The following is a 16,010-nucleotide window of genomic DNA, read 5'->3' as shown; positions in this document are numbered from 1 at the left end:
AAGTATCTTTTTACCTCATCAAGATGAGTTTAGAAATGTACACGGTTTTATAAAACACTCATCCCATAAAAAAGTACAGTATTGTATTATGTCACATTAATTCTTAGCATAAACAAATGATCCTGAATGGCATTAGACAGCTTATTTTTGATTTTTTAAAGTTAAAATATAAATAAGCTCTAGAACACATTCAGAAGTTTTGCTTTTAGTGAAACAGAATTTCTAGAATTACCGCATTTTACCTCTAGTAAATAGTATTCCTTGATATTTTATTTGGTAATTTATCCTTCTTTACTTTTGTTTCTGACCAGTGAGAAACATTTTGAGATATTTTTGATTTAAGTGTTACAAACAGTGGCTATGTTGATAGTGGTGGTTGAAAGTATTTGAGGTATAATTTAAGTAAATAAACTGAATCTGAAAAATATCTTAGCATATCTTAAGATAATTTTTATGTAATATATTAAATAATATTTTAGATCTCTGTCCTTTAGAGATTTAAGGGCCAATTATAACAAGGTGAAGAGAATGATTAAATCACATAGTTGTTCTGTGAAGGCTATATGTTTAACTCTTTTCAAACCAATGCCTTCTATTAAAATCTTGAACAATTCAGAATCCTGCAAAACAAATTCTAATACAAAAAGATACCAATTTCTCTGCAAATAAGCAAAATCAAATAAAATCCTCTCTGATCACCAAGAGGAGCTATAAATACCCTCTGAACTTTGAATATCCTTACCATCAGCCATGCAAGAAATGTTCTGGCCTTCTGGGCTGATGGCATGTATGTTATCTGTATCTCTCTCTGCATTTCTATCTATCTACTTCCTTATCTAGCAAGACTATATCAATTGAAAGACTATTTAAAACACAGAAAAAGTTTATAGTTTTCTCTTCATACAAGGGTTTCTTGGTTTGAAGAGGTGAATAGTTGTATCATCTGTGTGTTTTTATCCTGAGGATAGAACAGGAAAGTAGAAAATCTCCGATTTGCTGCCTTATTTTCTCGGGGTAGTTGTTAAGAGTATAAACTGAATTCTGGAGTCAGACTGTCTACGTGACCCTAGGTTAATTTCATACACCTTTCTCTACTTCAATTTCTCACCTATAGATGCTAGTTATCTCCTAGTATGGAGGATTTGGTGAGTTAATATGTGTAAAGCTCTTCTGTACCTGATGAGCTTTCATCGTTATTGTTTTTGCTGTGGTGGTAGTGATTGTGGCTGATGTTGCTGTTTACTGCTAGTGATAATCATGACATAAAGCAGGACAGAAAAGGCCTGCCATCATCCTTAATTTATTTAAAGTAAGAATGAATGTACCTTGAAGGAGCTGTGGGAGCTATTCTGATCCCTCTGCCTCTAATACCTCGGCCACGACCAGAGTCCTCTGAGCCATTTAAGTAAGATAATTCACGTAGTTGTTCCTGACGAATTTCATCATTGTAGTCCTGGAAAAAAAACATGATGCGAGGAGTTAAAAATGGGACATGCCGTTCTCAGAGTTGGAAAAAAAAAAAAAAAGAAACAAAACAAAACACAATAGGAAATAATTTTTTTCATTTGTTTCCCGGAACCTTATATGCAAAATATAAAATGATATTAAAAGTGTATATACTTTAAATTCCTATTTTTATATAGACAAATTGGAATTGTTTATTTTATTAAGAAAATACTCAGCAGGACATCACATTAGATTTGCTGAGATGTGTCAGCTGGAAAAGGGAAGACAGCAACATAAAACAAAAACTTGGAATGCACTAAAGTTATGATTGTTAACATGACAATTACTAAAAAATAACTTCATTTGAATGAATGTGTATAGAATATGAATGACTATGTGATATTCAAATAGCTTCTGATGCATAAACAAAAAACAGCAATCCCAAGGGTCCAGAGTAGATACTGAGCATGTATTACAACCATAAAGTAGGATAGTATGTCTCTACTTCAGACAACAAGCAGCTGCAGAATCCAACTAAATAGCTTGATGTGAAATATTTATTTATTTATTTATTTTCATTTTTTATTTATTTTACTTTTTTGAGACACAGTCTCTGTCACCCACGCTAGAGTACAGTGGCATGATCTCGGCTCACTGCAGTCTCCGCCACCTGGGTTAAAGCAATTCTCCTGTCTCAGCCTCCGGAGTAGCTGGAATTACAGGTGCACACCACCATGCCTCGCTAATTTTTGTATTTTTCGTAAAGACAGGGTTTCACCATGTTGACCAGGCTGGTCTTGAACTCCTGGCTTCAAGTCACCCACCCACCTCGGCCTCCCAAAGTGCTAGGATTACAGGCATGAGCCACTGCATCTGACCGCAGTGTGAAATATTTAAACACTACAAATTTTGTACGAGTTCCAGTATTGGCCTAAGGGAAAGTGTGAGCCAGAGAAAAAGGCAAATTTCACAATAACAACCAGAGATTCAGTCAAAGTCAAAGGGACTTTTTCCTTTATCAGGGCGGAAATATACCAGCCAATTCAAGAGGACACAAGAGTGGAGCTGAATCATTAAAGGTAAATGCTACCTTCAAAAAACAAGTGCCAGTGTCACCTGTTTCTCTTTTTACTAATCAACACACACATACACACACACACACACACACACGCTCACACACCCCTGGTTGAATAGTACAAAATTGAGTAACTGGTTATTTGTGCCAAATGGCCAATCTGATCAATTATTTTTCTGGAAACATAGTTTAAGTGAAATCAATCTAGTGGCTCTTCTAGGAGAGAGGTCCAGGAGTTAACACTATATTCGTAGAGGTTTGGCTAACAGCAATGATGTCTGAGGCCTATCTGTGAGAATAAAAATTAAGATTATCATCTGCACCAAACGATGTCAGTGTAGCTCTGCATATGTGTGGTACTCATGAAAACTGCATAGGGTCACTCACACACCTCTGTCTAGAAAATGGCAGGGAAGCATTCAGCCTCCAAGGATTTCTTTGGCACAGCTTTACCTCATGCTCTAGAAACCACCTAGATTACAAGCAAAAAACCCCAAAGCATTTCACTTAATTTTTAGCATGTTGCTTTCATGTTTATATTCTTCAGCACCTGATTATAGTGATAATACCCTCAACACAGTTAGCTGACAGAAGAGCCATAGAGTAGAAAATTATAGTTTCTAACAAGCTGTATATTATTCAGTTTCTACCTCCTAATTTTCTCATTCAAACAACTAAACTTAAGAAGAAACATGTCTATTATTTTATTAGAATCAGGAAATATAGTGAACTGACCAGGTACTATCAAAATGAAACATTAATCCCATAATTTCCCAACATAATGTTTACCAGTCTCAAAGGGGATATTTGTAGCTTCTTCTCTGAGGAAAACACATAGATACTTGGGGTGCTTATGAATTGTAGAAAGATATGGATTGTCACTGTTGGAAAGACTGAGGGTTAGAATAAACATTTTAACAAATTGCAATTGAATTCAACATAGATAGAAGTGTACCTTAGAGCATAAATATTTTTTATGCCAGAATCAGAAAATATAAGAATGTAGATGTGCTCTTATTCATTTTATAATAATAAAGAATATGAAGAAGAAGAATGAGGAACAGGAGGAAAAGGATGAAGTTAAGGAGGCTGGGGAAGAGAGAGAGGAAGAGCAACATACTAATCAGATGGTGTCACAGACTAAGCCAATTTGTTCAGGATTTCCTGCACCCATATCCTTAGATAGTTTCCACCACACTGACTCTGGGATTTGCCATGTGATTTGCCTTAGCTAAAACATCATGACAAAAGCAGAGATTAGAAAAGTGCTTGTGTATTGGAGCTTTCCTTTTCTTCTTACTGGAAACCCCTATGCCACCTGGTGAAGAAGCCTAGACTAGCTTTCTGGAGGATGAGAGGTAACACGGAGAAAGGCTCCAGTCATCCCTGCTCTCCCTGCCATCCTGTCTGAGTATCCAAACATGACAGTGAGGATTGAATCTCCAGATATCCTAAGCCATCCTGTTCCAGTCAAGCTGGTGCAGTCAGAAAAATCACCTGGCCAACCCCAGAATCTGGAGAAATCAATAATAAATCGCTGCTTTATGCCAGTAAGTATCGTGGTGGTTTGTTTTGTGCAAAAGCTAACAAATACAGAGGGGACCAGTCAGCACGGTACATGAGAGATATACTTCAGGCGCGTACTTCAGCAGCCTCTCTCCAGCCCTGCCTAGAGGGGGAGTTCTCGGGTCCATGTGTGATCTGAATGTTTCTTGGAGCAGCTGTAGCCTTAGTTGGAGGCGAATATATCCAAATGTCATATCCTGGTGTCACTACAGTTTGAATTGCCCATTTAAATCTTTGCTCAGAGTCCATGCTCACCAATTCAACTGCATTGGAGTTCAGCTCCTAGACAGAAATCTAACATGGAGGGGATTTATTATTATTATTATTAATATGAATATTTGACACTGCAGGTTAATTCTTAGTGTAAGTAAAGCAACTAATATAATGTAATTGAATTTCTTATGAGCTTAGCTAGAGGGCTATGCTTTGAGAAATAAACCACCTGTCAGAGTTGTGGTGGCCAAGAGAATACAGACCAGCAACTACAGATGTAATTGACCAAAGACTCCAGTTGCTGTGCTCTAAAATCCTATTGCTTCCAAGGCTATGCTACCCAAAAGCTTCTCCCAGCTGATGACCAAATGTAGTTAAATGCTAACACAGATCCATTCCTGGCCCCACAGGATTGCTCTAACTATGCCTCCCAGGATTCCTTAATAGCACTGCTGAACTTACCTTATAACTTCATTGCACCAGGGCAATCCATAAGGATTCCACCCCTCTTTCCTCGAGGTCAGACATTGTAGGGCTCTTCAGCCTTCCTTGGTTCCCTCTTTTTTGGTCACAAGAAAATTTTCCTAATATAACTCTTACATGTTTAATCCCATTATTACATCTGCTTCTTGGAGGACCCAAACTAATATACGGACTGCTGATAAAATCAGGTTCCTAAGATCACAAGGCTGAGAGCTTTGGTAAATCCATTTATGATAATGATAGTCAAGCCTATCCCATTCAACATACTTTATACTATGTATGATTAAATTGAACTGCTTATTTCTCTTTTACTTTAAAGTGGCTAGAGAATGGTTAAACATGAAACTGATTACTGATGACCAAAGAGGGTAGTAATGAGTATTTTTAAGAAAATAAATTGTATGTTGTCCAATTTTTTCAATACTTTACTTAATAAGAAAATAACAAAGACTCATGAAGATGGGCAAACACAAACCATATCTTGAGCCAGAGATTGGAACAAATTGGTTGACACAAATTGTGGCAATAATGAAAAGATTAGTGCGTTCATGTGTGTGGTAGAGTATGAGAGAGATAATATGGGCAACCACAGGTCGTTTAAGAGTGCTCTAGTAGAAGAAAATACATGGTATGAATGGGAAAGGTAGAAACAAATGAAGTTTCCAGGTGCAGAAATGGCTAGAAGCATAATGAGACGTTAGCCAGAGAAAAAGGGAAATGAAAAAAAATTTGAAGGTGGAGAATTTGTATTTGGTTCGAATAACCTTCTGTTTAAAATGTCAGAGAGACCTTCAGGCTTATCTTAGAAATTCAGATCTGGGTTAAGGGAGTACATTTGAGTGTCAACTACACATACTTGTGATAACTGAAGGATGAAGACTGTGTAAGAAAACGGTAAAATTATGTTTAGAGACAGAAATTTTCTAATCATAATTTTAATGCAAATTTATATCACAGAAAATAGTTGATTTATCAGTTGCAATATTTATATCATTAAATGCTAACTCACCCAGATTTTTAATAAATTCTGATTTTCCTGATTAGACAATCAAAACATATGTACCACATTATTTATAGCAATGAGGCACTTAAATGTTTCAAAAAAAAAAATATGGAAGAAAACTTTTATTTATTTATTTTTTGAGATGGAGTCTCACTGTATCGCCCAGGCTGGAGTGCAGTGGTGTGATCTCGGCTCACTGCAACCTCTGCCGCCCGGGTTCAAGCGATTATCCTGCTTCAGCCTCCTGAGTAGCTGGGATTACAGGCACCTACCACCATGCCCGGCTAATTTTTGTATTTTTAGTAGAGATGGGGTTCCACCATCTTGGTCAGGCTGGTCTTGAACTCCTGACCTAATGATCCACCAGCCTCGGCCTCCCAAAGTGCTGGGAATACAGGTGTGAGACACCGCGCTTGGCCAAAAAACATTTTTTAAAATGTCCAAATCTAGGGATAGTTGAACTCTTAAATATTGTCTAGACTGAACATTTCTGTGCCTTACTTTTTCAGCTATTAAAATTTTTATTTTCAATATTATGGGTATCATCATATGTATATATATATATATATATTATATATATAGTATATATATATATAAATATTATTTATGGAGTAAATGTGATGTTTTGATATAGGTATATGATTTGTAAAAATCACATCAGGATAATTGGGGTATCTATCACCTCAAGTACTTGTCATTTCTTTGTATTGGGAACATTCAAATTCCACTCTTTTAGTGATTTTAAATTATACAATAAATTATTGTTGACTATATTCACTTCGTTGTGCTACCCCAATACTAGATCTTATTCTTTCTATCTAACTATATTTTTGCACCCATTAACCATCCCAACTTTCCCCTCTCCTTCCCACTATTCTTCCTGGTCTCTGGTAACCATCGTTCTACTCTATCTCAGTGAGTTCAATTGTTTTAATTGTTAGTTCTCACATATGAGTGAGGACATGTAAAATTTGTGTTTCTGTGCCAGGCTTATTTTGCTTAACCTGATGACTTGTTCCATCTACGTTGTTGCAAATGACAGGATTTTATTCTTTTTATGCCAGAATAATATTCCATCCTGTATACCAACCATGTTTTCTTTTTTCATTCATCCATTGATGGATGCTTAGGCTGATTCCAAACATTAGCTATTGAGAAGAGTGCTGCGATAAACATGGGCCTACAGAAATCTCTTTGATATACCGGTTTGCTTTTGTTTTTCTTTTGGATATATATACATAACAGTGGAACTGCTAGGTCATATGGTAGTTCTATTTTTAGTGTTTTGAGGAACCTCCATACTGTTCTCTATAGTGTTTGTACAAATTTACATTCCTACCAAACAGTGTATCAGGGTTCCCCTTTCTCCAATTCCTTGCCAGCATTTGCTATTGCTTGTCTTTTGGAGAAAAGCCATTTTGACTGGGGTGAGTTGATATCTCATTGTAGTTTTGATTTGCATTTCTCTGATGATTAATAATGTTGAGCATTTTTTTCACATATCTGTTGGAATTTGTATGTCTTCTTTTGAGAAATGTCTATTCAGATCTTTTGACCATTTTAAATTCAGATTATTTGTTTTTTCCTATTGAGCTGTTTGAGCTCCTTATATATTCTGGTAATTAATCCCTCGTCAGATGTGTAATTTGCAAATATTTCTTCCATTCTGTGTATTGTCTCTTCACTTTGTTGATTGTTTGTTTCATTTGTTGTGCAGAAGCCTTTTAGCTTACTGTGATCTCATTTATCCATTTTTGTTTTAGTTGCCTGTGTTTTTTGAAGTATTACTCATGAAATCTTTCCCCAAACCAATGTCATAGACAGTTTCCTCAATGTTTTCTTTTAGTAGTTTCATAGTTTGAGGTCTTATATTTAAGTCTTCTATCTATTTTGATTTTATTTTTGTATACGGTTAGAGATGGGAGTCCAGATTCAATCTTCCAAATACGGTTATCCAGTTTTCCCAGCAACATTTATTAAGGAGACTGCCTTTTCCCTAATGTATGTTCTTGGTACCTCTGTCCAAAATGAGTTCTTGTGCATTATTTTTATAACATATATAATTTTCTAAACCCTGAAAGTTTTATATTATAGTGCTTTTTTCCAGTCCTTTCTTAAGCATCAGGTCTAACTTTGAATTAATCTTCATTCATTAGTACATGAGTCTAGCTGAAACTAGAATATCCTGTTGATGTTTATTTGTTGCATGTGTTGCTGATGCTTCTGTTATATAAAACTTTCAAGATATGAGTAAACAAATTATTCCAAGTTTACCTTGGAAGCAACATCAGAAATATACTACATATTAATTCACTTGAGTAGTATTGAGTTCCAAGATTTGGAAGTCATACGATACATATGAATGAGTGGTTATAGTTTTATAGCATTTATAAATTTTATGCTCAACTTGCTAACATAGATAATCACTAAAAAGTAAAAATATGAGTTCACAAATGGTAATGAGGTAATTTATAGTTACATAATATTATTTTAGTATTGTTTTATTACTTTAGTATTAAAACACCTGGAGAGATAAAGAGTTAGAGATAGACAAATATTTACCTAAGTATGTGAATAAAGACAAAAGAGACAAAGGAAGGTAAAGTTATGGCAATTCAGAATGAACAAAGAGGAAAATTAATTTCCAGTCATTAAAAATCAATACATAATAAAAGAAAAATTAACATATGTATTTCATTTTTCTGGAAAACTAGAATATTACAAAACTTAAATAATCCCTAGGCCTACCCATATTATGAAGATAATGCTCCACTTGTCAAAAAAATGTAAGTTATATCTAGGGATAAACCTTAATGGTATGTTAGATAGAACTACAAATTACTGGGATTCCACACTTCAAATAGTAAAGAATGCTTTACTGTTTTGGCATATACCTGCAGTAAATGAAATATATACACTCTAAAAAGATTCCTCTTGCAAGATGAATTATAAAGTAGCTTTAAAAATGATGATTAGTTTAATCTATGGCTTTGATTTCAGACAGAAAAGACTAAAGTTTGAGTAAACCTTTAAAATATCTACTGGGGCTTAAATAGCACATGCATATCATACATATACATATACATACATATATACATATATATATATACACACACACACATATATATATATGTATGTATTTGAGATGGGGTCTCTCTCTGTTGCCCAGGCTGGAATACAGTAGCATGATCTCAGTTCACTACAAACTCCACCTCCCAGGCTCAAGAGATTCTCCCACCCTGGTCTCCTGAGTAGCTGGGGCCACAGGTGGAGGACATCATGTCCAGCTAATTTTTTTTTGTAATTTTGGTACAGACAGGGTTTTGCCATGTTGGTCAGGCTGGTCTCGAACTCCTGAGCTCAAGTGATCCGCCCGCCTCAGCCTCCCTAAATGCTGGGATTATAGGCATGAGCCACTGTGCCTGGCCTCATAGATATTTTTTATAATTGATCCGAATTTTAAATTTACTTTCCTATAGTGTCCAAATAATCTGTTTTGCTATCAAAATAAATTTTAAAACTTTGTTATTTGAAATAATAGCAAAGATATTCACAATAATTTTCCATATTCCTTTTGTCCAAGGTAAGGCCAATTCCCCCATCAAATAATTTCCATGAAATTCATGAGTGCTCCTTTTTGCCTCTCTGACAAGGCCCTCCCACCGTGACGCCATATGGTGTAAACAGTATACACAAAAGCTCAGACCAGACAGATGTTTGGATGTTCCTAGAAAGGACCTATGCTCATAGTCTGCATATGTAATATATATGCATAATTTCCCAGTTACATACACTCATGTCCATCTGTTACAATGGCATTTTGCCCAAATACAAATTGGGAAGATTATTTCACTTGCATATGGATGCCAGGTAATGACAGGTGTAGACAGGCTACCTGGTGGTGCAGTGAGGGACCATTTCCCTGCCAAATTCCTTCTTCTGAGGATACAATGGACACTGGTGCTGCACATTTAAAACTCTGATTATAGCCACTGGTAACATGTGAATGTACACTCAACTCTGGTAATGCCAAGACTTTCAGAAATCATCAGAAATGATATGTATGGAAATGATATGTAGTCTTTAGCCTTTCTGGGCCATGACAAAGAGAACTGGAATTTTCTCAGCTCCTACAAACAGATTAGGGCACTTTTACCGCAGTAGTAAAGAAGGCGTGGAAAGTATTGGGTTCTGCCCAATATCAGACCTGCAACTAAGTTGGAATGGGTAGCAAGCTCTTTCAGAAAACAGTAAGCTATTCCAATTAAGTTGGAATGGGTAGCAAGCTAGTGCTGTGGTGGATATTATTTAGCAAAATAGAACATGCTATTAGATAACATCTCTTAGCAACCACAGCATGAGTTTTAATCAGCCCCGACTCAGAACCAGAAAAACCTCATTATCAAAATGTAGTCAGAGAGCAGTCAATTAAGATTTATTAAGCATCTGCTTGTGTATGACTCTGCATAAGTTTTATATAAAGACTTTATAAAACGTATTCATCAAAGAAGATTGGATATCACAAGGTCAAAATATTGTGGGCTTTGTATCTTAAACAGTGAGTGATTGTAAATTTCTGTACCTAAACAATGTTTTATCTTATTTTCCCATTACTAAAGTCATATTGCCCATTACTCAAAAATAATCAAAGCATAAGATAATATCAATACAGATACTATTTAGACATTTTGCAGGAAGATTGGAAAGGCTTATTTTCTATCTTACTTTATTTGACTTTATTAAACTTTGACCACACAAGGTTTTAAGACCCCAGACCTTGTGAATGAGCAACAAAAAACTTATGTATTTGGCGTTATGCTTTTATCCATCCTACCCTAGAAAATGAATCACTGTTCAGGGTAAATTCAGGATAGCAGACAAATGTTTAGATAATATTAAGTGACAGATTTGACTTGTAATTATAAAAGTAACAAGTTTCATTTCTCTAGGTAAAGTCAAAACGGCTACTTTTTTCAATAAATTTTTTTGGCAAATTATTGTACACATGATATAGGAGCTTTATTTCATTTAAAGTCAAAATAGGCATTGATTTAATACTTCAGCAAGTTATCCACCTTTATTTAAAAGTATATAAAATGAACTCTTGGTTAAGACAGAATTGATGGTTCTCAGTATGATCTTATGGGACCAAATCTTAACCAAGAAACTAAAGTGTACACATGCTATGCATAAAAAAGGTTGATAGGATATAGGTCCTGTGGGTGATATTTTACCAATAACCTAGGAATTCCAGGCCTTCCTTTGGACATGGAAAATTTATATATTCAAGACAGGGATGCATTTAACCTGTTAGATGTTTTTAAGTTCCTGAAGGAGTTTTGCTAAATAAATCATCCTTTTATGTAGTCAATGCATTTCTGAGGAGCAGGTAAGTAGCAGGCACTAATGTAGGTTCTGGGGAGAGAGTGGAGGAAAGGTCTGATCCAGGGGAGTTAAAGCGCATGTAGATGACTAGCTCCCTACACTTGTTTATGTAATGTAATGGTAAACAACAATTAAAGAAACATTTCAATAAAACAGTAGGCACGGATCGAAGCCTTCTTTAATACTCTCTGAATCAGCGCATGCTCAATTCAACTTTGATCCTTTTTGTTGGTTTAAAATATTTATTTACAATATTATGCCAATTATTTAGTGGCTGCTGCTTTTGTTTTATTTTAAGATGTTGAATTCTACATTTTGGTTTAGAAAGAAAGACATTTGCTATATTTCCTCACGATAAAATCCCTCTTAGAAGTTCTCCTATATATTTCCCCAAATGAAAATGCTGTGATGATTCCTTCTAGCTGTAGTTTTGTCAAGCTATTCTGTCACAGTAACTTTCTTGAAGCTCTTTGTAAAGAGTATACAATATTGCCATGCCTGCCTCTTTACAAAAAGTTATCCTTTTATTTGGCTTGCAGTTTCTAGCTCCCCTCTAATTCAATCTTGAAAAACAAACAAACACCCTGAATACTATTCCTACTATTCTTTCTGAATATTTAATCATATTAGAATAAGATAGTCCTTAAAAACAATTATTGTGCCACGTTTTCTAACCAGCATAAAGCAACAACAATTGCCAGATGGGAAAAGTGAATCTAACACAGAAAATAAGCAAAGCCAAGCAAGAGTGAGAGAGAGCAGGCAAGGGTTAAGAATGTTAAGTGAAGCATTCTAACTGAGAATACTTATAAAGGGGAAAATGATGAAAAAATTTATTTCCATTGTCAGTAACTGAAGAAATGAACTTGTAAAATGTAATACAGTACAATACAGTGAAAAAGTATTTGGAAAAAAAATACATCAAAAAGATGTGTCAAAATTTGATGTCAAAGTTCCCCAAAAACAACATAAATTAGAATTACAAAATGTAAAGAACACAGATTTATACTGAGAAGATGCAGGTATATGTCATTTATTGCTTTCCTTGCTTCCATTGGTTCTGCCTCAATTGGAAACATCTCTTGAATTGTTCAGCCAGGCTTCTTTCCTTAATTACCTGAGTCCTTTCAACGGTCGCAAACTGTATTTGCCTGTCTTTGAGGTGAATTCACCCATAATTCCGAATGGGTCTTTTGTCCAAGCCTTTCTAGCAGGAGCAAATCTAAATAGGGAAGACCTGGGTTCTTTGCTCTAGTGGGCCCATGACAGAGCAACTGGTACAACTAGGTTCTCCTCTGAAGGGTGACATGTCATCTCTCTGCTCTCAGGCTTCCCCCAAGCTCTGCTAATTCCACAGCCCGTCTGTGTAGGTCTCTGCAAGAGCACTATAGTTAGCTGAATCACACAGCCCATTTTCTGTCCTCTGCAAAATATACATGCACAGCAAGTGGTCAGAATCAATCCTATTCTGTATGTTACAGAAAGGATTTACTGCAAAGAAGTCATGAGATATTCTTAGCAATCATGGGAATGATTGTTGTTTTCTAAGGCTCCTTTCAGTTCTTGGATCTCTTCCCTCTCCAACCCCACATTTCAAAGAGCAACCACAATGCCTGCTCTCTTGGAATCACTCTCAATATGAGGTATTTTAAGATCATTAAGCCACACTGCTAAGCTGCTTGTGTCTATCAAGTGCCTTCATCACGGACATGGGAGAAGACCATGGTATCAAGAGTCAGAATGCAAGTCATCATTTTTCCCCAACCTCTTTCCTTATTCATTTTTAAAATTCATTCTTCAAACTCTGATTGTGAGAAGGTAACCATTTAGTTGTATAAGGCCATTTTTGAGCTCTATGATTAATGTTACACTTTGATTCTTTTTCATCCAATTAGAGAAATGATGGGATCTCAAGAAGTGGAGATCAGCTAAAAGAAATTCAGTTTCAAGGAATATCTGGATACTACCCACGATGCTCCTGTCCTTTGCCTGAGGTGGGATTTTTATATAGTTCTAAGATGCGGAGTACTGGAACAAGCTCATACTGCTCAGCACTGAAAGGAGAAAACTGGGTTTCTGTTGAACTTGTGCAACATCACCAGGCATGCATTCCAAAGGGCAGGAAGGGAGAATTTGGGATTTCTTTATTGCTTTCCTCAGTGAATAAATATATTTATTATTATTAAATATATGAATATTATATATAGTAAATAAAACAAATATTCGGGTTTATTTATATATATATATATGTTCTAGGTGGTAAGAATATAGTAAAAAAGCCCTCATTGAGCTTACGTTCTAATGTGGGGAAAGACTAAAAAAACACAAAGGAATAAATAATCTTAGTTCAGAGAGTAATACTGTGAAAAAAAGAAACAGAGCAACAGGATTGAGGGACTGGGGAAGCTGGTTTAGACGGGAAGTCAGCAGTGCCCTACTCGAAGAGAGAATATATGAACTGAGACCCAAATGCAAAGGAGTCTGTCATGTGAGGATGTGGTTCACTAGTCTTCCAGGTAAATGGAATGTGAAGGTCAGGAAGGAGCTGAGCATCTTTAAGGAACAGGGAGAATGCCAGTGCATATATATCAAAGGTTTAGTGAGCAAGGTTGTAAATGATATTAGGTCAGACAATAGGTAGGTTCTGTATCACGGTGGTGCTTCTTGGCTTTATTGTAGGTATAACAGAAGGCCTAAGGAATATTTAAGATGGATAGTGAAATAACCAGTTTTTATCTGAAAGAGAGTATTCTGGCTGCCATGAGGTAAATGGATTAAAGTAGGACTAGACTGGAAACGAGAGAGGGGTTAAGACACCATTGTAAGCAGTATGTGCATTAGGTACTGCAGTCATCTTTACCAGTACCATTATAAGTGGTGGAGAGAAAGGGCAATTAGATTATTGCTGATGGATTAGACATGGGAAATAGTGAAAAAAAAATGAACTTAAAGCTGTCTTCTACATTTTTGGTTTGTGTAACTGATTCAATTGTAGTGCCATCACTGAGATGGAAAAGTTACTGAATGTGGGCTTCCCTATTCTCTCTCTCAAATTTTAAATAGGGAAGCAAATAGCATTTCTAAACAAAGAGACTTTTTAAATTGGGAATCTTTCAGTGTGATGTGATTTCTCTCTTCTGTAGATAGCCTGTCTTCTGAGTAAATGGGAAAATCATTAATAATCTTGCTTAGAAAAAAAAAAAAAAAAGACAAAATACATAGTCTGTTAATCATAAAAAGGAAATAAATACTTTTACATGAAGACATCCAGTGATCAAAAATAGAGTTGTGAACTTGTCAATTAAGAGATGAAAAAGAGCAATCCAGGTAGATGTCCATGTGGGAAGTCACGAAGCCATGACAGAAAAGTAATAGAGTTAGAAGATAGTTGTGACAATAGTCACAATAATAATAATCCAATCCAAAATAATAACCCAGTTTTCCTAAGCATTATGTCAGGAGTGGACAGTAGAAGGGTATATAGATGGAAGCCAGGCTGGAATATTAGAGTCTTGTCTTCTTAAGGTAATGAATCCTCACAAGAAGGCATATCACCACGATGGCCTTTGGAAGGATCATTCTTAGGAATGTGGATAAGGAACTGGAGTTGTAGGGATGTGTGGAACAGTTCTACAGAAACCAAATTACTACAGAAGACTCTTATAACAATCCAGACAAAAGGCAATGGAAGTTGGAATGAGCGCAGAATTCAAGTTTTGCTACTAACTAGTTTTGTCCCTGTGAACAAGTCATATCTGCTCTCATTTCTGTATGCGGAAAATAGGAAGGTGGTCATAATGACTCAACTAAGCATTTCTCAAGGTGTCTCCATAAGATCTTCTCATGAAGGAGCTTTCTGTGATAGCAAGAGGAAGGCAGGCTACTGAATTTTTATTGTCCTACAGTAGAATCAAAATCAAATGATTAGGGTCCTATGTACACTTGGAAATGTGGCTGATGGTCTATTTATATAATAATTTATTCATAAAACTCCTACTCAAATAACAATTTGCTTTCCACACCATCTCATTTTATGCATTACTTTGCTACCAAGTCAATGAGGGAAACAGAAAAGAATATTTTTAAAAACCAGATTTAAAAATATTATAAACAAACCCTCTCAAGGAGAAAGAGAATGTTATAAAAAGAGTTTTATGCTTTGGTTTGTCAGCTCAGCTTCAATGTTGATATAGACTCTGAATGGAGATTGAAGTCTTAGGACTTTAACGGCAGCAAAGGGCTTTTGTGGTTATTAAACACTTCAATTTTACTTAGGCATTTAGCAAACCACAAAAGCCATTAATTGGCTGTCTTTTGCACTGTCGTGGATATTGCTTCCAAAGCATCAGTAAGTACAGAGCAGATCTGTGATCTCTTCCCTTTCTCACCATACAGATAATTTATAGATTAAATATACATACTCCAATTGTTATTTTGTAATGGTCAAAAACATTTTCCAAGAGATTTGATTTACATAGGTTTCTGAAGCACTTAATTCTAAACTTAATTCTCCAGATGCCTGCAAATCAGCCATCTGAGGTTTAGAATTCAGTTTGAGAGATTTTCATATGGCCTTGCTCTGAAAAGCTAAAATATATTTGTAAAATGTTGTTGGTCTACAGACCTGTATCGTTTTAAGTTATTGAATTTTACACAGGCAAAGTTGTACATATAAAGACAGAGAATTCTACTCTCAAAAAATTACCCTTGCTATTACTTTAAATTATTTGCAACACAACTGGAGTTTTGGGACTCCACCCAAGCTTTCCAGAGATCTCCACCTTTATTTTATCCATATTTAGAATGTAACTGTGGTATATTTAAATATATATATATATA

At 35.6% G+C, this 16,010-nt stretch overlaps 1 protein-coding gene across 1 annotated transcript in view; it reads right to left on the bottom strand.

Moving 5' to 3' along the window:
- Positions 1-16,010, bottom strand: part of KHDRBS2 (KH RNA binding domain containing, signal transduction associated 2) — a gene marked incomplete at its 5' end in the record, with an annotated part of 503,373 nt that overhangs the window by 202,582 nt on the left and 284,781 nt on the right. The window contains one exon of the mRNA XM_017869369.1: positions 1,326-1,453. Coding sequence (XP_017724858.1) covers positions 1,326-1,453 — 128 coding nt within the window. The remainder of the gene's footprint in view (positions 1-1,325; positions 1,454-16,010) is intronic.

The sequence above is a fragment of the Rhinopithecus bieti genome, unplaced genomic scaffold (genome assembly GCF_001698545.2).
Source record: "Rhinopithecus bieti isolate Rb0 unplaced genomic scaffold, ASM169854v2 scaffold_4749, whole genome shotgun sequence".
NCBI classification, from domain to species: domain Eukaryota; kingdom Metazoa; phylum Chordata; class Mammalia; order Primates; family Cercopithecidae; genus Rhinopithecus; species Rhinopithecus bieti.
The sequence above is the reverse complement of the archived record's forward strand: the minus strand, read 5'-3'. Positions and strand labels throughout refer to the sequence as shown.